Source organism: Dermacentor variabilis, chromosome 2, assembly GCF_050947875.1.
Source record: "Dermacentor variabilis isolate Ectoservices chromosome 2, ASM5094787v1, whole genome shotgun sequence".
Classification (NCBI taxonomy): domain Eukaryota; kingdom Metazoa; phylum Arthropoda; class Arachnida; order Ixodida; family Ixodidae; genus Dermacentor; species Dermacentor variabilis.
This window is the reverse complement of record NC_134569.1, coordinates 249,651,238-249,676,141: the sequence shown is the minus strand read 5'-3', so window position 1 is coordinate 249,676,141 and position 24,904 is coordinate 249,651,238. Positions and strand designations below refer to the sequence as shown.

Below are 24,904 nucleotides of genomic sequence, written 5' to 3'. Positions count from 1 at the left end.
CATTTTGCAGGCGGCATGCTTTCGTTATGAATAAGCCGCGTGTTTCACGGTGTCTCGCCTATCGGTAATCTGCGACCACTGAAGTTACGTGCAGCCCCAGTGCTAGGTAGAAACTTTGCCGCAGGCATTTAGCTGCATGCTGCAAAAGGTCAGTTGGGCGCGTTATCATGAACTTACTGAAAACGCATAAGGAATCCATGTTTTATGCTGGATAAAGTATAAACTCCATATAAGCGATCTTGCGCGCGACAGCTACAAGCGATGCGATGGCTGTCGCGTTCCCTCGTCGCCTACAAGGCCGCTATCTTGTACACGTTCGAAAAGCCGACGTTGGATTTCGCCTCACGCGATTGGACTAGATTGGCCTAGGCCGCGATATCGGCGCAGCCTGGACAACGGCGCGGGGCGAAATCGAACGTGGGCTTTTCGAACGTGTACAAGATAGCGGCCCAAGTCGTACTCCGTCCGAGCGACGATTATGAGCGACGCCTCCCCGGTGTTGCCGGTATGAAGGCTGCAAACACGAGTCGAAACTAGCGTGACGCGTGCTTTAGTAATATAAATTTATGTACTTCACTGTAAAGTAAAAAGTAGCATAAAATATTTCCGAAGGTCTTGCAGTAGGTTCTTATCCTTGCACGTGTAAAAATTCAATCGTTTGCTCGTTTCGCGCGACAATCGGTAGTATTTGAGCGATGTACATCCAGTTCCGGCTTCGCGCTATTGGCTAGTCGCTCATAACACTTCCGGGAGACGAGCGACGATTTCTAGATTTCCAGAACCGAGCCATCTGTTCAAGCGACGGCCCGTTTTGTCGCTCGAAGCCGTCGCTCGTCGCCGTCGCGCACTAAAGCGCCCTCATGGTGTTTAGCCCTAAGACTGAACTCTTTTTGCTCATGTACTGAAATGGTGTGATTATGTCTGATTTGAAGTCTCCTGTTGCGGCTTTCGAGCACGGTGCGAATCTGAAAGGGTGCTTATGTCTACGAACTCGGTGAATTTTCAAGCAGCGAGTTATGCATCGGCATCGAATATAACGGCTGCTGTGTGTCATTGCAATTTAAGGGGCGCTTTGCATAGGCACATTGTTTTGGACATGCTTGTGCATTGGCTAATATGAGTTGGCGTTTCAGAGTTCTGGCAAATGAACAGCTAAATCACCCTTCCGCAGGGGATTACAAGCGTAATGTGTGCATCTTGATACTGCATGGCAGATCAAAATGTGTTTATCACTTTAATATTTTTAGTAGAGAAATAAAGTATTAAAATAAAACGTTGCTTTAATTCTGTGTTACCAGTAGTCTGTCCTACACAAAAAAAAGAGTTGGTCTAATAAACTAATAACTGCGGTCTATAACAGCAACCTTTACATGCCTTCAAGAATGTAAAATCTTAGATTTCAAACTACAGCAGTAGTCGAGTCTGTCAAAATGAACATTGCGCACCTTATCAACGAAAATAAGTTCATGCCTTTTAGTAAGCTTAGATGCACGCCGCAGTGAACTTTCTCGTTATTGTTGAAATGTGGGTAAGCTTGCCATAACAAGCCTTGTTGCCCTTTATTATAGGCACGTCTAGTCATATCCATTGAACTGGAGGACCATATTTTCATCCCTACTGAGTATCATGTTTGCAGATATGATCCTCAAGTTATGGCTTGAGCAGAGATGGTGCGGGGGGCACACTGGGCACGTGCTTAGAATGTGTCACAAGTGGTGTTTGCGACAGACACTAATGACAGACCTATGACATCTGACAATTACCAATATTCTATTGATTAGAAGGAGTATTTTAACATTGGTGCCGAACGAGGATGAACTGTCCGTTATTTCTTTTTTTGTTTAAATATAAAAATTTATGTAAGTTCAGCAGTTGACTGTTGCAGTCATTTAGATGTTTCACATGCATTTCAGTAGGAAGACTAATAGCTAAGACTCTTTTAGTGGCATGACCTTGACTGTCTTGATGTTGTTTACTCCATGTGCTCGTGCTGACTTTTGCACACGATATTTTTCAGGAACCCGCTTTATATAAAGCAAGAAAACAGCTGCAAGGACACAAGGATGTCAAAGAGCCAGCCCAGCGCGACTTCACGAAGTGCAGAGGAGCGCAGGCCAAAGAATGAAAATACATTGCCATGCAATTTGGACAAGAACAGGAGAATGTGGGTATATTGGGTGTACCATTTGACTAAATGTCAACAAAATCAAAATACAGTATGTCACACCAAGATGAAAATTCTCGCGTGCTCTAGGCAGTCATCTTAACATGGTATATTTATGTAATGTCTCTAATTGGAAATTCAAAATAAAGTATGCTCTCCGGAGATAAACACATAGTAGCAAGTGCCATTGAAAAGTTACACATGTGTTTAAAAAAGAGCTGATTAGTTGTGAGAACTGCCTTTTGTCTTGCCTCTCAACAGATATATCCACGTGATAAAAAATAGTGGTACAATGAAATTGCACATTTGCTTAGTGACATGATACATACTTGCAATGAGCACGGTACCTGTGTTCACTGTAAAAATCAACAGCTCATGCTTGGTTAGGTGATTAGGTATATTTAACAGCTTTAATAGCTTACATTTAACAGCATGTGAATGCAAGTGTGCAAATAGAAACCACTGGGATTCTGTATTGTAAATGCTGACATGAGGCAGGCAGGTTTTCATTTCTTCCTTTTTATCTATTTTTGCCCTTAATTTTATAATTATGGCTTTTAGATTCCAGAAAAGGGAAGCATTCGGGAAAGAGAATCCAATGTTTAAGAAGTCATTATCGTTTACGTGCATGCTCATGAAACCAGTTCATTAGAACTGCTTGTGCTTCCCAAAGCGAAAGCAAGGATCAATTAAAGCCTTTAACTGTGTACGCTGTGGTGCACACTTTAAGTCTTACAAGCCAGAGAGTCACTTGGAATTGAAAATTATTTTAAAAATGTAAAATTGTGGTTTCTTCAATCTACTTGCCAACGAAGTATGCTAGTAGAGGTAGGGATACGTTCAATGCAAAGAACTGAGAGCATCTGTGTAGAACACTTGTTCATCAATTGGCGGATATGAACATATAGTGTTAAGCCAAAGCTCCTTAGTTTCTTGGCTTCTGTAGACATAATTCTTCTGTAATTAAGATAGAGTGCACAATGAGGTGATGTATTAATCTTCCTAGACACATATGTACTTGTTTTGAGACGAAGATTCTGTAAGTGCGATAATTTTTCTTACGTTAGTGCATCTTAACCACTTCACTACGAAAAAAGCTATGGTTTTCGGTAGTTAGTTCATTGTGCTTATGCATAGTCGCAAGCAAAATCCACGTGCATGGATGGGATATATGAAACAGGATGGTGCCATTCTCAGTTTTGTTTGTTTGTTTGTCTTTTTCGTGCACTTCCCTGCCTGACTTAGGCTTATGTCACCTTTGATGCATCATATTCATCCCATCTGATTTTTGGTTCACATCTGAAGCCATGCTATACTTCAGTTAGATTGCATATTCAGCGACTCACATTAATTGATCATGTAATTATGCAAGCTGCTCCTCAGAAGTAAAGCATTCTTACTGTAATGGGAATGAAAAGCTATCATATATGACAAGAAATTTGATGCACAAGATTTTAATGCCAATGCTCTTTGCAGTTTTATACTCATTTGCTACACACCAGATAATATTGTAAATTTAATCTCATTTATTTGTGAGAAAGTGTAACGGATTAATTCCAACAGCACCAAGAAACTACTTTCGTGAGGAGGCCAACCGAATAGGTAATATAATACAATATACTGGTAATAGGTAATAGGTAAAGGTAATATAATACAATATACTAATACAATATACAATATACTTATATACAATATATAATACAATATAATACAATGTACTGGTTTGACACCGGGCAGGATATTGCTGCAGAACCACAAGACACCTAGAAACAATGGGGTGCAGCCTATACATGAATAACTTTATGTAAAATATAAGCAAATCGAGCTAGACCTGCTGCCTCACATGAGAATATACAACACATTTCTAAATGCACTGTACTGTCAGTCGGGAAAATCCATATACTGTGCAGGATATTATCAAATGAGCTGCGGTCTTAGAATATGGCACACAAAAAAGTTTCTTGCACAATTTATCTACATTACCAGCCCCATGCATAGCAGCTCGTCCGGTAACCTCTGCCATGTAAGTGCACGCGTTTTGTGCCAGAAATGAGTTTGCTGGCCTGTAATGTAGCCTACATTTCTCTTCAATCACAGTGTCAATACTTTGTGAGTTTGTACGTTTTTTCTATGTTTAACTTTCAATTGTATACTCTGTTTTTGAAAAGAAGGAATGAATTTAAATTAAACATATTTAGACACTGTAATACTGATGAAATTACAGAATATACTTATGTTTTATTACAGGATGTGTTCTAAGTTTCATGGGCATCATTGTAATCTGATTCTATGTGTTTGTCAGTATGTTTCTCAAGTTATTTAGGTTGCCTCGTGACGGATCAATAAAGATTTTGACTTTTTAAGAGAAAATGTTTCATGTGAAAAACTCAGCGACTACACATTACATCCCATTCACCAAGCATAAGTGCAGAAGCTGCTTATGAAGGAATAAAATATTCCCCACATGTAAGTATTCCGAATCCCTTCAAACGTGACTATAGATCTACATCGTGCTTTACACTATTGGGAAGAGTACTAGCACTCTGCTTTGAAGGAGTACAAGCACGCTGTTTGGGGAGTAGAAACACTCGCCTTGGAGGAGTAGAAGTACTCGGTTTGTAGGAGTAGAAGCACTCGATTCGCGGGAGTACTATTACCCCTGTGGGGAGAGTATTAGCCCTCTGCGGAAGAGTACTAGCACTCCCTTGCAGTGGAGTAACAAAACTCTGTCAGGAGGAGTTGCCGTACTCTCTTCAAAGAGGGTCGATCTACTCTCGGAAAGAGAGTGAAATGTGGGACAAGCAGTTATACCCTCAAAGAGAGTGCCCGGAACTCTCTTTGTTTTTAGAGTGTACTTATGGCCACTTTTCTAATCATTAGGCCCCAATGAAACGTATACTTTCATTGTGCAAACACAATAGCCTCCGTAAGATTCTGGAGAACAGCTGAAGTGGCTTCTCGAGTTATATGGTGGTCGTTCGCGTCTTGTAAGCCGTCGTCTGGCCAAGCGGAGGTCGGCAGTGTGCCTGTGTTGCAGGTCGGTTTGTACGGTGCCCAAATTGCCACCCACGCGCAAAAAATATGAAGAAAAGCAAGGCAACGTAAATGTTGTCATATTCCGCAGTACAGGTGCGTGAGAGAATGTATGCGCGCTACAGTTTCCGTTGCCGCAAAAAAAGGCAGGAAGAAAATGGGCAGCTTCCTAGCGCTTCTTTAACCGCTTCGCGGAAGCGATGGTTCACATACGTTCCAAATGTGCGTTGGATTTCGATGCCACAGAGCCACGCCTTCTGCAAGTGAAGGTTTAATTCATTCATTCGTTCATTTACTTCTCATATTGTCACGTTATCTCCGTCGTAGCTTGACGTTGAGTTTACAGGCCGCCTCTCTCATCGCAAGGTTGGCACATGGTCTTGAGAACCGATTTACTTAAGAGCCAAGCATAAAGCTTTTCGATGAGCAGCCTAAGAGGCTGGCGAACAGAAAGAAAAAAAACATGAACGCCGATAAACAATAAATGTTTAAAGCGATATACACGTATTCACTCCTGAAACGCTTTTAATAGAAAAGAAATAAAAAGATAATCGTGCAATTTTTCTCCGGGTGGCCCCAGTCTTGACTACTGCGGAACGTGCATAAATGCTAAACAAAGCAGAAGTAAGTGTAATAAGAGCAAGAGTGCGCAGCTACGTGCCATAGCCAAGCAAGGTGAGTGGGAGGCCGGCGCAGCACAACACTTAATGGCCATCACGGCACGCAACTCATTGCGCACCGATTAGGCGGCGGGATATTCAACCGGCCCCCGATTACGCAGCCCGGCGGCAACGGCTTTGTTGTGGAGTGGTGCGGCACGGGAAACGCGATGCAAGGCGCGCCTGGATTCGCGTGCTCGCGCCATCGGCCTGCTGCAAGTACCACCTCGGCACCAGCGCCTCGACAGCACTCACAAGCTCCGTTTCTATCCTATTAGCCCTTTCCCTCACACCGTAAATTATCATCTTTTTTATGGTACCCTAAACGCCCTTTGGGAGGAATAGCGGCAAACACGAAATGCAAGAGAACAAACAAGCAGCAAGTTATTAAAATCAAAGCGGCTTCGTTATCCGTCTATTGCTTCAGCGTCGTTTTTGTCTAGTATCAAGCATTTAAACACAGCAAATGTGGCCTTTCAAGAAAACTACGCTTAGCCTCATTCCCGGCACTGCGTTAGATAGGCAAGCATTTCCTGTCTCACCACATTTCTGTCTTCTGTAATATAAAAATTACAGCCGAAACACTCTTGACGGGAATGATGCTGCTGCTGAGCGTTTTTGCCTATATATTAAAACACTTTACAACTTATATATATATATATATATATATATATATATATATATATACACATATATATTTATAACAGCTCTTACCAGTACTCACGAAAGGGGTAGAAACCTGGAGGCTTCCGAAACGGGTTCTACTTAAATTGAGGACACAACGAGCTATGGAGAGAAGAATAATGGGTGTAACGTTAAGGGATAAGAGCACATTCGGTGAGGGAACAAACCCGAGGTAATTAAATCTCAGTTGAAATCAAGAAATGGGCATGTGGCAGGGCATGTAATAAGGAGGGAAGACAACCGATGGTCATTAAGGGTTACGGACTCGATTCCAAGAGAAGGGAAACGTAGCAGGGGGCGTCAGGAAGTTAGGTGGGCGGATGAGATTAAGAAGTTTTAAGGGACAACATGGCCGCAATTAGCACATGACCGGGGTAGCTGGAGAAGTATGGGAGAGGCCTTCGCCCTGCAGTGGGCATAGCCGGGCTGATAATATATATATATATATATATATATATATATATATATATATATATATATATATATATATATATATATATATGTATATATATATATGTATATATATATATATATGCGTGTGTGTGTGTGTGTGTGTGTGTGTGTGTGTGTGCAAGTTCCACCTAGCAGGAAAGAAACCGTCCCTTAGAGCCACAGAGTTTATTCTCTATATTTCGCCTACTTACATAAGTTGTTATTAATTATTAAACTTCAGTAATAATATATTCCGAGCAAAAGTGTTCATACGAAAATCCTAGGCCATCCGGCAAAATGTGCCATCGAGCGTCCTTACGCACGTATTAGCATATGCTACGTGAAAGCATTTCTCAAGCCTCACAGAAAGCCCCCCTCCCCCCCCCAAGAAAAAGAGAAATAAAATGCCCCGCGACTAGTCGTTTGGCGCACCTGTCACGTTCAAGTTGGTGACAGCTCACGCTCTGAGACGCTGTGTTCGCACCCGCGAAACAGCACCGGCGGAATTGCCATCGTCCTGGAGGTAACCGGAACACTGAACGATTACACACAAGAGAACTCTTCAGATTGCAATTGATTCATAACCTTCTGAAAAAAAAAAGCGTGGATCCTTTATTGAGCCACGTTATGGTCATGCGCTTACAAAGGCAAATGCGTGAGGGGCATAATTGAAGAGAGAGAGTTTCCAACAAGTGAACAATAGAAGTAACGCCATCAAGCACCGGTCGTGCCTACCGCTAGTAGAAACTGCATTTAGTCGCTGGGTTCATGCTTGTTCCAGGGCTGCAGCCAAATACCTTCTCGAACTCTGGATCGTTCATCAAAGCGGAATTAACTCTTCGCCTTGACGGCTCGTTGCACATCCCAGCCACATCCCTCGAGCTGCGTTCCAGGAGGGTTCGCGGTTGGCATAAGTTAAGTGCATGGTACACGTAGAACAGTTGGTTCGTCGAGACGCCCTCGGCGTTCTGGAAGCGGTAGTCTGTCCGGTGCCTGCTGCGAGACATGATGTACATCCTGTATAACTTGAGAACCGGAGCTACAGCCGCAGCCTCGGCGATTTCTCCCAGCAACGCCTGGTGCCGGCGACGGGCCACCGCGTCGCCTGTGTTCTCCACGGTGTCGCATATTTCAGGTCTCTGGCTACTGAAACAATGCTTTCGTGCCTGGTAGCTCTGGCGCGCTGTCTGCGACCACCAGGAAGCCCCGCCGCCTTCATACCTGAGGCTCCCGCCGCCGTAGACGCTTCCCTCGAGAAGTGTCAGGAAGAGACACCGCACAAGGCGAGAGCCGATGCGTGGAATCTGGAAGAGCAGGAAGAACTGCGTTGCTCGGCCGGTAACATTGACCAACGTTACCGGGAAATAGGCATTGTTCAATTCGCGGTCCACAGAGCAGTCCGTGTCAAACACGCTACCCTTCCAGAGGTCATTCTTGTCGAAGTGATCAAGCATGGACGTCCGAAACGTGTGCTCACGGATTGCCTGGTACGACTCGAGCGCCCGACCTGGCGTCACCTCAGGAAGGTCTGCAAAGAACTCGCGCGCCACTTGGCTGTTGCTCATCCAGTGCGGGAAGAAGGCATGGATCTGGGTTTCCGTGAGGCGTTTTAGGAGCTGCGACTTGGTCGATACGTCTAGCCATGTCGTTTTGGCGATGGCCGTCATGAGTTCGTGCTTGAGGTCATCAATTATGTTGCGTATGGCAACATTCTCCAGCGTGGTCTTGAACCTTGTGTAGGCCATGTAATGAACCATGCGAGGTAAGGCTTTATCAAGAGCCTCGAGGCAGACCTTGTCCCGGCTCGGCGCGTCCCACGATGGGGGAAGAACGAAGGGTTTGATGTCGTCCACAAGGGTGTACCCGAGGTAGTTGAGTGTGACGTGTGGGGGAGTCACTCTAATGGCCTCAATGAGGTCATTGATATACTCAGAGGATTGCAGTAGAAGGACAGGTTCGCCGGTGATGTTATCGAGCGCATCGCCGAGGGCGTTTAAGACAAAAGGCTGGAAAAGGCTCAAGTCCCCGAGGCTTCTGACTTGCTCTTCGCTATCTTTACTTGATGAACTTTCCGTCAGTCGGAGCACGTAGTGAACAAATTCTAGAGCCTCGTCAGCAAGACCTCGAGGAGCTTTGGGGCTGACGAGACGCATCAAATTATGAAGAATTCGAGAACGCTCGCTAACGGAGTTGTTATTGCTGAAATCATCCAGAGATCCAAAAGCGCTCGACTTGTCCAACACTACCACCGCGTCTGATGTTCTAGATACTTTTGTTAGGCGAACATTTAGCAACGTTGGTATGCCGAAGTACCTGAGGATCTTTGCCGATGTGTTCCAAACAGTCGAAATAGTGTTGTCTTCGTCTGCTTCATACGGCCAACCATGCAGACCAGTTACTTTTAAGGCAGACTGCAAAGGACCAATTTTCAAAGAACGCAGCGCACTCACGTTCATACATTCAATCCAAAGACGCCGTGCTATAGAGACAGGGCTGTCGACAAAACGGCGTTCCTCGCGTAGGATCTTGAGAACAGCGTTCTTGATGTCGTCGACAATCACGGTGTCCGCGGCATGGTAGTCTGGGCTGGACGCAGGAATGGAGCACGCAAAACTGTAGAAGTCGCTGCACGGATTCACGGACCAGTTCAGGGCACCCGCAATGTAGGCGCCTTCTCTGCCACACTCGGGAGTTCTGCACAAACCGAACGCCTCCTGCATGGCACCACTTCTATTACTCTTGATGTTGAAGCTGCGCAAGAAGTACCGGTACCAGGGGCTGTTCATGGTGCTGTTGAACTCGTCCGAGTCAAGGAACATTGACATGTAGCGGCGACGTCCATACACGCTCAGAATGGCCAACGCACCGATGATAGTGGCCAGCAGCATGAGGAAAGCGACAATGATGTGCACCTGGTAGCCCGTCTTGCGGTTCTCACGGATCACCTCGCACCGGGCCTGGTCAGCCATCCAGCGATCGTACGTTCGGCACGTCTGCCCGAGAGCCAGTTTGCTGGATTTCGCCTGCATACAGCGATAAAACGCTTAGATAATATCGGAAAATCACCATTACCTGTTGGTTTTTTTTTAGATTTATGAAAAGTCCTATATTCTATCAATCGTGCCATTCTTTCCAAAAGATGCGACATAATGGAATCAGGGGACTAGTACTCGATTTGATTAACAGCTACCTCGGCAGCAGGTTTCAGTAGACTGTCTTAAAGAGTTTTATCTCTCATTTTGGAGTGTTCTATTCTATTCAAGAAGCCTTGCAGGGCCCAGAAGGGCATTGAGTAATGACATTGTGCCTTTCAGGAATTAATCTTGGGGATTATTTTACTACTTTACAACCACACCCAAGTGTCCCCAGTCGCGCAGGTGACACTAACCTATTCGGTATTTTACGGGAGTCAGCTTGTCCGTAATAGGAAGTACTGTTTATGAATGGCTAAATAGGCTTGCACTGCGGCAATAAACTGATAGGCTTGGCTGAATATGGTGGAGACAAAATAAGTCATATTCCGTGCCAAAAACAATACTGTCGAACACGTTTTGAATCTTTCATTCCAACGCACCATCCTAGTTAAAGAACAGTCGATCAATATTCTAGGTATGGCATCTGATGAATATTTCTTGTGGTTAGAGCGCATTCGATACATACGCAGAAAGATAACGCGCTCTTTTGGTGCAATAAACAGTTTCAGAACTTCGATGTCATCCGCAGTTAAAATGCAGCTGCATTCTTTTCTAGTTTACTCTAACATACAGTGCGGGCTCTTAGTTTGGGGCACAAAATGTGCTAATAACCGTTTCCTTCATTCTCAACTTGCAGAAACGCCCTGTCTGGGCAATAGAAAAATTACCTGTCCGTAAAAGTCCCACCTTCGTATTCAGAAAAGTATCGGCCGTTGTATGGTGATCAGACACATAATAAAATAGTTCTTCATGTACTATCCTTCTCTAACAGAGATAAAAGACAATTTGGGCGTAAATATTACGTTACACACACCGCTTGAAACTTTGGATACAGCCACTAGTACCTAACAGACAGACCTGAGAAAGACTATAGCATCGAAAACCTTACATTTATAGCACCTGAGTGAAGAAATCTCCGCCCAGATATTCTCTAAGTCGCAAAAGAACGATAGAAACCCCATAAATTTAAGAGATTGTGACGAAGAAGATCGGCAGGCTGAAAATACCCGTTGCCATCATGGTTATCATGTGACTCGTACCCAGTTCGTTCGCTGGCTGCGCCCTACCTGCTGGTGCTGAGTTTTCGCTGCTGCTCTACGAGCCGAATAAACCCTTCCTACATTTGGTGCAGGTGCGGGGTACAGCCGGAATTCTGGAGCTTCGGAATCGGACACTGCAGCCCGTCTTCATAATGCCGGAAGAAGGAACACCACAGCCACAACGCACTGCCCCGGTGACAACCGTGGTCTGCCCCGGCCCATTGCGTCAACTCAACCCACCCATCATCAGTGGTACCGAAGACCATGACGTAGAAGACTGGCTCGCTGACTACGACCGGGTGAGCATCCACAACCACTGGGACGACACCAAAAAACTTAATTACGTGTCGTTTTATTTGAGCGGTGTCGCCAGCGTGTGGCACCGCAACCACGAACGTGATCTGACGAAGTGGACGGCCTTCAAGACTAACGTCACAGAGGTATTCAGGTGCCCCGCGGTTCGCAAGCTTCGCGCCGAGCAACGTTTGCGTGGCCGTGCGCAACAGTGGGGGGAGACATTTACAAGTTATATAGAAGATGTTGTCGGCCTCTGCAACTGCGTTGACGTCGCAATGGCTGATGCCGAGATGATCCGCCATATATCTTAAAAGGCATTGATGACGACACCCTCCAGATGCTGTTGGCGAAAAATCCGTCGACAGTCTCTGAACTCGTCAGCCTCTGTCAAAGCTTCGACGAACTGCGCAAACAACGCGTAGCCACCCGCCAATCTACACCTCAGACCACTTCAATGTCGAGCTTGGCTGCTGCCCCGGATAACACTTCGGTGCTGCTACAGATCAAGGAGTTTGTCCGTGAAGAGATGGCTCGTCAGCTTTCCTTGATTCCACTTACACAAGGCCAGCCGAGTACTCCGCTGGCGCCCGCTCTCCAATCTGTCGTCAAGGAGCAGGTAGCCGACCACATTTCGCTTTCTTTCCAGCAGGCTCCGACGGCCGCTCCCCTGACGTACGCCGAAGTCGCCATGAGGCCTGCGCCCCAGACCCCCTTCGCCCACCTTTGCGCCCACGCGTATCCCCCTCCAGTCCGTCCACTGGTGCACTATGCACCACCTCAAGACCATTGGCGCACGGAAGACAACCGTCCGATTTCGTTTTATTGTGGCCGTTCTGGACACGTGGCACGTCACTGTAGCCTGCTTACACCGAACGTCCCCAACAATGTGCGACCATATGCGCCACGTTTCCAACAACGCCGCAACTTTTCGGACACCTTTGATCTCCTCCTGCCGTCGACACCGCATTCTCCGCCGCTCGCCGTTCACCTTCTCCTCGCCGCCGATCCCTTTCCCCCATGCACCGGCGGCGGAGCCCTTTGAGCCAGGAAAATTGAAAATCGCAGTCCAGGAGACGAGAACAGCGGTGTCGGCGAAATGTATAAGGCCTCATATTTTCCCGAAGAACGTTACCGAAGTCGAAATAGGAGGAACATTGACGCTAGCACTTGTCGACACCGGCGCTGCACTTTAAGCGATAGATGCCCATATTTGCCGCAATACAGGAAAAGTGACGACGCCGCTTTCTGGACTGCCCCTTCGGACTGCCAACGCGCAGCACGTCGAACCATCCGGGGCCTGCACCGCTTGTGTCGTCATTCAGGAGGTCCTTTATATCATAGAATTCATCGTGTTGCCATCATGTCCACACGACCTTATATTAGGTTGGGACTCTCTCGCAACACATCATGCGATCATGGACTGCGCCCGGACCGAAATCGAGCTCTTTCAGTTTTCCACCGGTATTATCACTCACCACAAGGACCTTTGTCGCAAAATCGCCGTTTCAGAATACACCGTTATACCTGCATTGTCTTCGGCTCTTGTCAGTACTTGTGACTCTGTAGATGACGGCACAGTACTCCTCGCTCCGTCTGAACTCTTAGTTCTCCGCTGTTCACTACCACGGCCAGTCGCCGTCCTCGAGTTCAAAACTGGCGCCTCTCTCATGTGCGTGTCAAACCCATCGGCTGAACCAATTACTTTACGCCGCCGTGAAAGCCTTGGCAGAGCAGAGCCACTGACCTCATTTTCAACATTTGACACGATGGACAACTACACTTATCTTGCTGCTCTGGAGGCTGAGTTTTCGCTGCTGACTCAGAAGGGTTTGGGTGCGAGCTAGTTGGTACGGATCATTCATATTTAAAACAGCGCAAATAACATGGACAAGGGAGGACACAGGACGAGCGCTGACCTGCGTCCTCCCTTGTCCATGTTATTTGCGCTGTTTTAAATATGAATGTTTCGCTGCTGGTCTACGAGCCGAAGAAACCCTCCTTACAAAATGTATACATTACAGGTTAAAAATACAAATTTTTAAATTCACAGTTTCGGGCTTACCCCGTGTTAGTGTGAACTCATTTTATTCCTGGATTCTAATACGACTACTTAAGATATTCTTTCAATGTACTGCGGTAGTCGGTTCTGCTTTCTGTATAGATTTTTACTGCAGTAATCATGCTTGACCTTTCTGGGTGTGTTATTGCACCTGTAAAGTGTTGTAAGCTTTTGAATTATAATTATCCCTGCCTTTCATTATGTTTAATATACTGACATTTCTTGACAATACGCTTGATTTCCCTTTCTGGATTTGTTCACCGATGGCTACGCAATTGCTCATTCTTTAATAATCATAGGTTTGCCGCAATATATTTGTTAACGTAGCTGATGAACACGCTGTGGATTCTCAAACACCCACATTTTAATAATTTTATTGTATTTTATTTGTATAGGAAGCGTAGCCCTCCTAAGGTCAAGCGGTGTACCGTGGCTTGACTCCCTTCCTTGGTTTGTATGCAGTGAACTGAAAAAACTCATATATTCATAATATTACTATTGTACAAGCATTGCGTTATAGTGTGTCGAGATGCGGCATTACAGATTTCGGGTTCTCTTCGGATCGTCGGAGATGCAGGGTAGACAGGATTATATAAAAGTGTTCTTAAAAATGTTGCCTACAATTTAGTAACAGCTGCAAATATCTTCCGCGAACTTGGTCTACCGAATTTCCAATCATTGCTTATCGAAACAGGTGTCTTTAAACATAATTGGAATTTCACATTCAAACAAAAAAATGCCGACACAAGGGAATTTCGAAAGCACGTCCGTTATGTAGCTCTTTGTTCTGTCACAAGGTATAATGCGGCCAGACGCTGTGCATATGTGCCGGACATTCTTGAGAAGTTATGAGATGAAAAGTTGAGCGCGACTTGGAAAAGCACGCTGAAAGAATTATTGAAGGAGCTATGGGGAAATTATCTTCCAGAACATTTTGGCATTGTAATATTTATTTCTTCAATTTTCTTTGTTCGTGGCAGAATAACCAAACATTATCTTGTTCTTCTTTTTCATTTCTTGTTATTCATTTATTTTCTTTCTTCTACTTGTCTCATGAACTTATTTACTTTTTTTACCCATGTGCATCATGATCATAGGCCCGGTCCTACAAGACAACTGAGGTTTAGACCAGTCTGTTCGTGCTGTTTTGCATTGTGGTAGGAATAAACATTATTATTATTATTATTATTATTATTATTATTATTATTATTATTATTATTATTATTATTATTCCGCAGCTTGGCCCCCAGTAATGACGCATGCTTGCTCTGCTCGTGTCCTCTTTTCGGAAAACAGTAGTCCTGTCCCCGTGAAAAGCGTGAAAAACGTGCATGAGAATTATGTGGCCTGGCCAGATGACGAAGTGGGGCTTTTGAAGTCCGGATCACGCTCCTTTTGCTGCGGTTTGTGCGACTTAAGCGGGAGACACATGGTGCGATTTTGGGTGCGATCGGTCGTACGACCATTCGCATCGGCAACCGCGCCCAACAGGTTCTCAACCAAATCCGCCGCACGCGGTGCCGAATCGCACGCCGCGCATGCGACCAACTTGCTGAATATTGTCGTGCGACTACCGCATCGGTCGGGTGACCGCAGCCAATGACAGCGTCGGCAGCGCGAACGTCACGGCCACGTCGTAGACCCGACGGGGCGGAGCCGGCGAGCGAGCGCCTCGCCGCTCCGATCATGTCTGTTTTCTTTTTCTCCCTGGTCGAAACGAAGGCCTCTTTCGCCGCCTGACGGCGGCACATAAATAAGCTGCAATTTGTTTCTGGCACGACATAACTTATAGAATAAAGTGGCCTCGAAAGAGTGCATGTTATAAAACTTTGTGCGATATAGTAAATCGTAGGCGTGATTTCTAATCAGACGCGGTCAGCGCAGACGCGCCAGCAATCGTCTGTACGAAGCTGCTCGCCTGACTGGCGTGTTTACTCATCGCTACTAACGGCACCGAGAAAACTAACCGTATTTTCACTTAAGAGAAACATAAATGCTCAGGCATTGATTGTGCTCATGAATTTATGCGCTTTATTACGAGCTGCGGACGCATCGGCATGGGCCCTCGGCCTCGGATAGACGGGATAGACGGCCGGTGAGCTAGGCCTACACAGTCTCCCAGCGATCGCAAGCTCGCCTGGAATGCTCGTTCGCTTCCGTCGGCGCCAATGAAATCAAATGTGCTGCAATTTAAGCCTGAGATACCTGTGTACATGTTGTGCCGACTAACATAGGCGCTTCGTCATACGAGCTGCAAGCGATCGTGTCACAAGCGCCAATGGTGACGGATTCGATGGCCGAGCGAGCTATGCCTGCCGGCTCCTATAGCCATCGGCGGCTGCCAAAGGAGCCGTTACTGCTAACACGGCCTTACGGAAACACGTCTACAGTGCTTCCATATGCGTGTTTATATTGTTTGAAACAAACGATGACAAGAGAGCTGTGCAAATACGTTTGCTTTCACTTTCTGTTCGAAGTTATGCAGCATTGCGTACTTCAACGCAAGGGCGCCGGTTCTGGGCGCAGCTACCCGCCGCTCGGTCATTCGTACCACGTGTCCCGAATCGCCGAACGCGGCAAGTCGCACACGACGCGCGGTACGACAGATCGCACGGGAAATCGCACCATGTGCCTCCCGCTTTAAGCCGAGTTCCACTCAGTCGGCCGAAGGGGGGGAAGGGACGTGTCGTCGGCACGCTCCGAAACTACCGAAACGACGCCACCTTCGCCGACCGCCCTCGCCCAGGCCTCTTTCGCCGGAAGGGATATGGGAAGCGGCCTTTTCTCCGTTTCCCACCGATATTCTTCGCGCTAATCCGAACGCCAACGAGGCGTTCCAGCAACGCCTCTGCCGGCGGGATCCGACTCGAAGCTGACCTAATCATGGGTAGGGGAGCAACTAGAGATTTCACGAGCACCTGGACGTCACGCCAGCAAGCATTGAACGACGAAGACGCAATGGACCTCACCGGGCCCGGCACTTCGACGGAGTACCCAATCAACCAAACGGAGGTGAGCGGACCTAATTTGCGTTCTACACCCCCCCCACAACTCCCCGATACCGATGCAGACTGGCAAACGGTGCTAAGGCTACGCCAACGGAAACGACAATTGTTGGAAAGAGAGCGTGGAAAAGCGCCGGCCAAAGACAAGCTGGAAACGAACGAAGACACCAAGACACCGCCATCTCCGAAAGGAAGCAAACTGCCCAAAGTCCCACCTCTACCGAAGGACGACTTCAAGATCGTTATACCACTGCATCAGGACTTACCCCTACACTACATTATCACACCAACAATGGCGACAGGAATCATTGAAGCCTGGAACAATAAATTTTCTGGGGAAGAAGTTATCTTGAGAATCAAGCCGGGCTCCAACATCGCAATCCTCTCTACTCCGCACCAATAGGTGGCCATGAAAGCACGAGGACTCCGCCTCCTGACCATCAACGGCATAGGCCACGCCTTGAAAACATACGCAGCCATCGGCGATGCACGGCATACCGGTGACACACTCCGTCAGAGACCCTGCTTGCCAACATGCGGATTCGCAGGCAAGGAGTGGAGCTGATAGAGGCCCGCATAATCGGCGATACCCAAAATGCCACCCTAACGTTTAACGAGCCCTTACTACCGAGAACCGTATACTATTATGGAGGAGAACTCTTGTCTCACCCCTTCGGTGCTCTCGTCCAAGTCTGCAAAATCTGCCGCCGCAAAGGACACCGCACGCACCTTTGCCCAAATCCTACGCGACGAGTCTGCAAGGTGTTTGGGCTCGAGAACCCAAGCGAAGGACACCATTGTGAACTAATCTGTGCCTCGTGCGGGAGGGGGGGGAGGAGGGCATTTTACCCGGGACAAGAGCTGCACCAAACGCTTGAAGCAACCGCCACAGCCACGAGCATCGCCGACGCCACGTCCGCAGGTCACCAGGCAACTAAGATGGTTCTCCTCCGAACGCGAGGACTGCAGGGCGGGTCGAAGCCAGAGAAGCAGAAGCGCCAGCACGGAGAGATCCCGCTCCAGATCCACGCAGCGCACTGCCACCTTCACCCCGCCAGCAAGTACGTAGAAACGAAAATCCCGAACCCGGAAACAAAGACCAATTCAAAGAATACGCCAGCACAGGTAAGCTGGGCGGGATTCGAGTCTTCCACGACCAAACTCGTCACGCACAGTGAGGAATACAGGCGAGCCATCTCAGAGGGTAGACAACTTAAGGCTACCTTAGACGGTAATATGCAAGAGGTAAAAACACTAAAGCGGCAGGGAGCCGCAACAGCAACCGCAAACTCCACCACCACTCGCGGCACAATTCAAATGGCTAACACAGCAGTCATTGTCACAGCGGCCACCAGCACAAACTCAAATCGCCACAAGAAAAGACACCACAAGTGACACTACAGCAAGTCGAACACATGTTTGCGTTGCAGCAGCAACACATCCCACAACAATTTCAGCAAATGCAAGATCATTTACAAGCGCAAATACAGTGGGTGTTTATGGAATTCTAAGAACGACACAATACGTAGACAATTCCGTTCAGAAGTGTGAGCGACCGCTCAAACGACGACACAGCCTCGTTTAGGACAAGCTGAACGCAAAGATCATGGTCACCACGGACACCGAGGATACCACAACCCCCGAAACTTCCCATCATTGTTAACAGTACAACCAGGCAGCAAGAGAATACCACTATATGACAGTGGAACTGCGGATCACTACGCAGCAAACACGCGACACTAAAAGAATACGCCAAAGCGGCGCTAGTTCCTCCCGGCCTCATCTGCTTCCAAGAGGCGGAGAAGCAAGCGAGACCGATAGAGGGTTACTGTCTATACACGGCCCCGGACCACGGAATGGTGGCAACGCTAACTCGAAAAGATTTTGCCATCACCAGCCACCGAGAACAGAAATTCAGCACCAAATTTTAACAATCTGGCCGGTAAAGAACAGTCTACCAAAGCGCATCTTGGCTAATGTCTACTGTCCACCACGAGACCAAAAAGCCGACTTCTCATCGCTACTGAACCACGTGTCCACCCTACTCGAGCGACGTGATAGGCTATTTCTCCTCGGAGATTTCAACGCCAGAAATTCAGAGTGGGGATACAACATAGACACAGCGAAGGGCTACAACCTTCTTAAGACGACACATACATACGAACTCTAGCTGATCACGCTGCCAGGCATCCCCACCAAAGTAGGCAACAGCGTGAATCGTGATACTACACCTGACCTAACTTTTGTCAATGACGACAGACGAGTCACCTGAAGCAACTTGGACGAGATGCTAGGCAGTGACTGTTATATCATAAATGCAACCTTCGACGCGGCAAAATATGCCAATTGCTGGGGACGGCCAAACTCACTGATGGAAAGAGTACAGAGAGAAACAGGAGGCAGCCCATTCAACACCAGCCTGTGCAGGAGAATGAAGCACTTTCCTTAAAGAAATATACAATGCCGCCACCAAAGAGTATCAGACCACACCGGAAACGCCGGAGGTGGACAACCACCTGGCACACCTATGGGAGGCCCGCAGAAGTCTATCAAAGCGTTGGAAGTGACAGACACACAACCGTAAACTCCGAAACCAGATCGACCAACTTGGAGAAGAAGCCAACCCCTATACCAGAAAGCTCGATAGCAACAACTGGCGAAGTTTTTGCGACTCCCTACGAGACAGCCTGAGCACCAAGGAAACCTGGGCTATCCTCTCGTGCATGCTGAACCCATCCAGCACACGTACGCAAGCGAATAACGGCATGAGGAAGCTGGCCGGAGAATACCCAGGCACGGAAGACGAGCTCCTCCAGCTACTAAAGGACACTTACACCGGAGAAGCACTGACACCAGCACCTATCCCCAGGAACTGTCACGGCCAAGATAACGGAGATCTGGACGCTCCTATCAGCTTTGCAGAACTCTACGCCACAGCTAGGCATTTAAGAAGAACACGGCACCGGGCCCCGATCGAATTACCAATGCCAAGAAACCTGAGCGACTGGGCCATCCAAAAGATAACCGATTTCTTTATAGACACGGTACGGAATCCCTACGGCCGACTACCCTCGGAATAGAAAACGGCAAAAGTTATTCTAATGCCGAAGCCGGGGAAACCACACGAACAAGGCCAAGTACGACGCATCTCGCTCTTCTTCTGCCTGGGCAAGCTTTTTGAGCGAGTCGTCTTCAGCAGACTCGAGAGACATATAGACCAAAGACCTGCTTCTTACCACAGTGGTTAGCTTCAGGCGAAAGTTTAGCCCAAGACCTCTTCCTACTGCTGAAACACGAAGTCCTGAACGCCCCATCAGGAAGTGCAGAAAGGAGCTTGCTCCCACTCGACATTCAAAAAAGTTTCTGACACCATCACGCACTCCACGATTCTTGAGGGGCTCGAGGACGTAATATGTGGCGATAGAATACATCGCTACGTGTAAGACTTCTTGAGCAACGGCACAGCCCATACTGGGGTAGGTACGACACGCTTACTCTCATACGGCCTACCGGGACGAGGCACCCCTCAAGGTTCTATACTATCACCGCTCCTATTCAACATCGGCCTACGCAAAACTGGCGCAATAACTGGAGGCGCACCGATATCTCGGGTGTGCCATGCACGCGGATGACATCACGCTATGCGCCACTCGAGGCTCGTATGGTGACCGGAAAGACATCCTCCAAAGAGCCATTGACACGGCCCAGACCTTTACAAGACATGAAATGCGCCCCGGCCAAGTCGGCATACCAATATGTTAAACCAAAGAATACACAAGCGAACAGAGCACCGACCCTAGAACTCTTTCTCGATGTGGAAACAATAAAGAGCACAGCAAACATGCGGATTCTCGGGATGCACGTACAAGAAACAGGCAGCGTCTCCATCGCGCGCTCGAAAATCAAACGCACGGTAAGCAGTATCACTGGAATTCTTAACAGAATCGCGCGCGGCAAAGATGGAATGACAGAGGCGGACACCTTGCGAATGGTGAAAGCCTTTGTCATTACCCGCCTCACTTACGCACTGCCCTTCCAAGCCACGCACCGCAGCGAGAACGACCATGTGGGTAAACTGATTCGAATCGCCTGTAAGGCAGCGCTCAGCCTTCCGGCGAGCACTAGCTCGGAGCGCCTCCGGGAGTTAGGGCTGGCAAACACATATGAAAAGCTCGCCGCTGCCAGGATCAACGTCCAGCGAGAGCGCGTTAACGCGAAGCCCCAGGGACGTTGTCTATTAGGAGGCCAGCACTATCAGCTGGCACCACAATTCTGCGAGGACCAGACTCAACGAATACCACTCGCTCTCTGAACGCGGCTACATGTGGATGCCATCCCACGCAACATGCCCCCGCCATACCACGCAAGACGAACACGAGCCAGGATGACAGCCTTGCTACAAAGGCTGGGCGCGCATTTGGCGGACGCAAGTCAATACCCCGCACAACAACATGGACCCCCGCTTTCGTGGCGATCGCCACAAGTAGGGCAGGCATGGTCACGGCTGCGTCCTTGCATGCCTCGTCCAGCGCAACGGCGGAGGCCGCCGCCATTGCCCTTGCCGTACGACCCACCCAAGCAATAGGCTGATCGGCTCACGTACTAAGAGACTCGCAGGACGCATGCCGACTATACCTGCGGGGAGTTTTGCCGGCCAACGTCGTGCGCAGCCTGGGACCAAGATTAACGCAAGAGCATGGCTTCACCTGATGCCCGGCCCAGGCCGAAGTGGACGGCAACGAAAAGGTGGACCGCCTGGCTCGAGATGACAGGCCGAGACGCGTGTTACTCCGCCGTAACGGACATCCCCCCACTCCCCCAAACCAATGTATACCGGAGTCACAATACTGGAGTTGCAAAGACTGCAAAGACTCGGCCGACTTAAAAAGACTACCGATCCCAAGCTCAAGACGGCGAAGGCAAGGGACTGGCGCCGACTGCAGACGAACCCCTTTCCTCACTTGCACAAGCTACACAACATGCACCCCGAACGACACAAAGACAACTGCCCCTGGTGTGAAGATACCCCGACACTCCAGCAGATCACATACGAATGCCCTAGGCGCGTGGCACACGCCATGTCGCCGCTAATTACGGGCTCACTCGCTAACTGATCGTTGGAGGCGCGATTCACCGTACTGGACTTGGGAAGCCAGGTGGCGACCCTCGACCGGGCCCGGCGAGCCGCAGAAGCCAGTGGGGCCCCGGAATAGGGGCTCCACAAATATATACCGCTCAAATTTATGATTCAATAACGTTGTTGTTCTGTTGTGCGTGACTTGACACATCAAGGTGTTAAGCCTAGCGATAGCGACCCGACGGCGTGCGTCTTGCAGCGTTCCCTTTCCCAAAACGTTTACCCTTTCTTTCCCCACTGGGTGACCTTAAAGGTGGCATTGCCGGTCTGGGAACGAGGGAATCTCGTTCCTGAGCCGCCAAGATTCGCAACTGCGAGAGGAGAATGTGAACCCACTTGTAAGGACCACTCGCGTGGCGTGGAGCAACAGACCCAAGTCCTCACCACTGTCCGAGCGGAGGCTTGTTGCCTGCGCAACGAGCTGTTGCGACGTGCAACTGTCACACCGGTCATTTGTCGACTCTGGAAAGTCTTCTATTTCTTCTACTCCGGCCTCGACGCGACATGATCTACCTGCGTTTCTATGCACTACAGACTAACGAGCCGCCGTTTCGCCCCGTGATATCGCTCCTACCACTGAAAATGTCCCCCAGACTAGACCAAAAGAACAAGACTCCTGCCTCAGTTGCAGCCCTAAAGAGTTCGACATTGTCCGTGCTTCAATAGCCGCAACGACCGAAGGCGATTTTTGTTTCTAATGTCATCTCCGGCTGGTCGTTTCTGAGCGCTCTGTAGCGCTCTCGCGAGCGGCGTTGTCTTCGGCCGGTTGAAAGAGGGTGCGCCCTGCGTTCGGCTGGTTCTTCTCGATTGCTCTCCTCCATCTTGGAGTGCTCTGAGGCGCTCCGAGCCCTAGCTGTCGTCGGAGCGGTCGTCGAGATTGAAATGTCACCACAGCGCCGCGTCACTGCTGTTGGCGACGGCCCACCGTAACCTTGGGAACCTAGGCCACCGCATGCTGGCGTCTCGACGAACCCTCGTCCCGCCGGCGCGTCCTCCGGTTGTCCCGGCACTGCCGGGAGCTTTGGATAGCCGAAATATTGGACGTTGGCAGCAGGCACGTGGTTTCGCATCTGCCATTTCCCCCTCCGAGAGCGAGTCGCACGTTCGGCTTGGGCGCTTGTCTTCTACTTCTGAGCTCGAGGAACGCCGGATCTGCTAGACTCAGCTTCGGGGGATGGAGGTGACCAGTCGAAGATACCATAAGTTGAGCACTGAAACAACCTCTTCCGACCTGACGAAGTACTTGAATGCCTTCGATATTTCTCCCCTCTCCTGCCGGAGCCTTGAAACAACATGTCAGTCGTATTTTTCTTTTCATGTAGCCGTCGATGATGAAGCCCTTAAGCGCCTGAATTATGACCCGTCAGTGTGGCGAATGAGATGTGTGTTGAAGCCGTGCCATGGGGTGCTATACGACGACATGCTTCATGCCCTCGAGATAACAAGGATAATTATTGCTTGTAATCATGAACCAACCAGCCGAAAATTCGTACTCTTCTGAAGGATAATGTGTCGTGCAATTCGGACATCTTTTACCAAGACGCTCGTGAAGTTCGCACCAAAGCACGTGAATTTTTCTGTAATGTCCTTTTCCTATTCTTGCTATTTTGACATTTGGCTCTGCAGTGAAATTTCCTCTTCAGACGTTTCACCGCACTACAGCGTCTCCCGATCTCACCGGAACGCCACCTTTCTATTCACGCCCAACCCCAGTGGTCGACCACTGCGCCGCCCGCACGCACCGCGTTTTAGGTACTTTTTTGCCGAAGCGCCACGGCACACGCCCTAGATCTTTCTAGGTATTTGGTTTTACGTCCCTGGCTGTGTCTGGGCGGACAGTGTGTTCGGCCCAGCCTGCACTCGCAGCGTTTAGGCAATGTAGGTAAGTTTTAATTTTAAATGCACAAGCATTTCTATGCTTACGCAACGAGGAGCCCATCCGTCCATCCGTACCGTAATAAGACCACCGCTTTCGAGGTAGCGCCCGCAGCAGCGAGCGAATTTGCCTTTGCGCTGTTTCTCTCTTCAATGCCAACGAAGCGGCGAGAACACAGCGGTTACGCTGCTCTCAGCACGCCCCTCACTCTGTCACTTTCGCAGATCGCTTTCAACATACGGGCGCGCGCGTCTCTTCAACGCTAAGTAAGCGGGGCGAACACAGCGCGCGAAGCTATGAGCAGTCGGCATTCTTTGTGGGCAGCGCAGATCGCTTTCAAGGTGCGGCCCGCACAGCGGTGCTATACGAAGCCGCCGCCCGATTACGTTTGATACGGTTCATAATTGTTCGACGCGGACGGATAAGGCGCTAGAAAGCGATAACAGGTTATAATGATCGGAACGTCATCAGCGCACCTGGCGCCGCCACCTGCGGTACTTCGCTTGCGTCACCAATGTTCTTTGCACCACCGTCGGCTAAGCTCGTGTCACCACTGCGCTGTTGTTAGCACTGGCCTGTTGAATTTTCATAACATTGGTAAAGACACCGGGCTGCGTGGCCATGAGCAAGTGGCACAATGCTTACGCAGGCTTAGACAACTCCCCGAGGAGTTTCTGCGTGAATTTTTTTGTTCCTGGACGTTGCACGATTATTTAATATGCGTTGTGTGTGGTGCCTGCGCTTTGCTACTGTTTGGACTGGAAGAGAGATGGAGATGTCAAGAAGGAAAGGACGCTTGATTGCAGCGATGGCGTGACGCATGGTGCGAGAAACCTTCCATGCTTCACGATTATGCCAGCTTTTGTAGATCGAAGCACCTCGCCCACCACGGCCAACTTGTTATCACGTCTCTTTATCCCCTTATCCAATTACTTTCAACTTCCGCACGGTACTTTTATTTCAGAATAGCCTAGGCGACCTGTTTTGAAAAACCAATTTTCTCTTACCGACAGCTGGCTGAGAAGATTGTGAGCTCAAGCATAACATCTAACTAGTCCCACCAAATACCTAGAAAAATCTAGGGCGCTCGCCGTGGCGTTTTGGAGAAAAAAGTACCGAGAAATGTGGTGCACGCGACGGGCGCATGGGCGGCATAGCTGTCGAACACTGGGCTTGCGCGTAAATAGAAACAGGCGACCGCGACTTCAATGGGTCTCAATAAAAAGGTGGTGGCGTACTGTTTCTTGTTGGCAACTCATGAAGATGTGTTCGGCGCAATGACATTGAAAGTGTACATGAGTCAATTTGGCCAAAAGTCAGCCTA

The 24,904-nt window shown here is 48.6% G+C and overlaps 1 protein-coding gene across 1 annotated transcript in view; it reads right to left on the bottom strand.

The window, feature by feature from the left end:
• Positions 1–7,570: 7,570 nt before the first annotated feature.
• LOC142570759 (uncharacterized) overlaps positions 7,571–24,904 on the bottom strand; it is a 120,884-nt gene continuing 103,550 nt past the window's right edge. Inside the window, exon 5 of the mRNA XM_075679098.1 lies at positions 7,571–9,995. Within this exon, the coding sequence (XP_075535213.1) occupies positions 7,710–9,995 (2,286 nt within the window). The 3' untranslated portion in view covers positions 7,571–7,709. The remainder of the gene's footprint in view (positions 9,996–24,904) is intronic.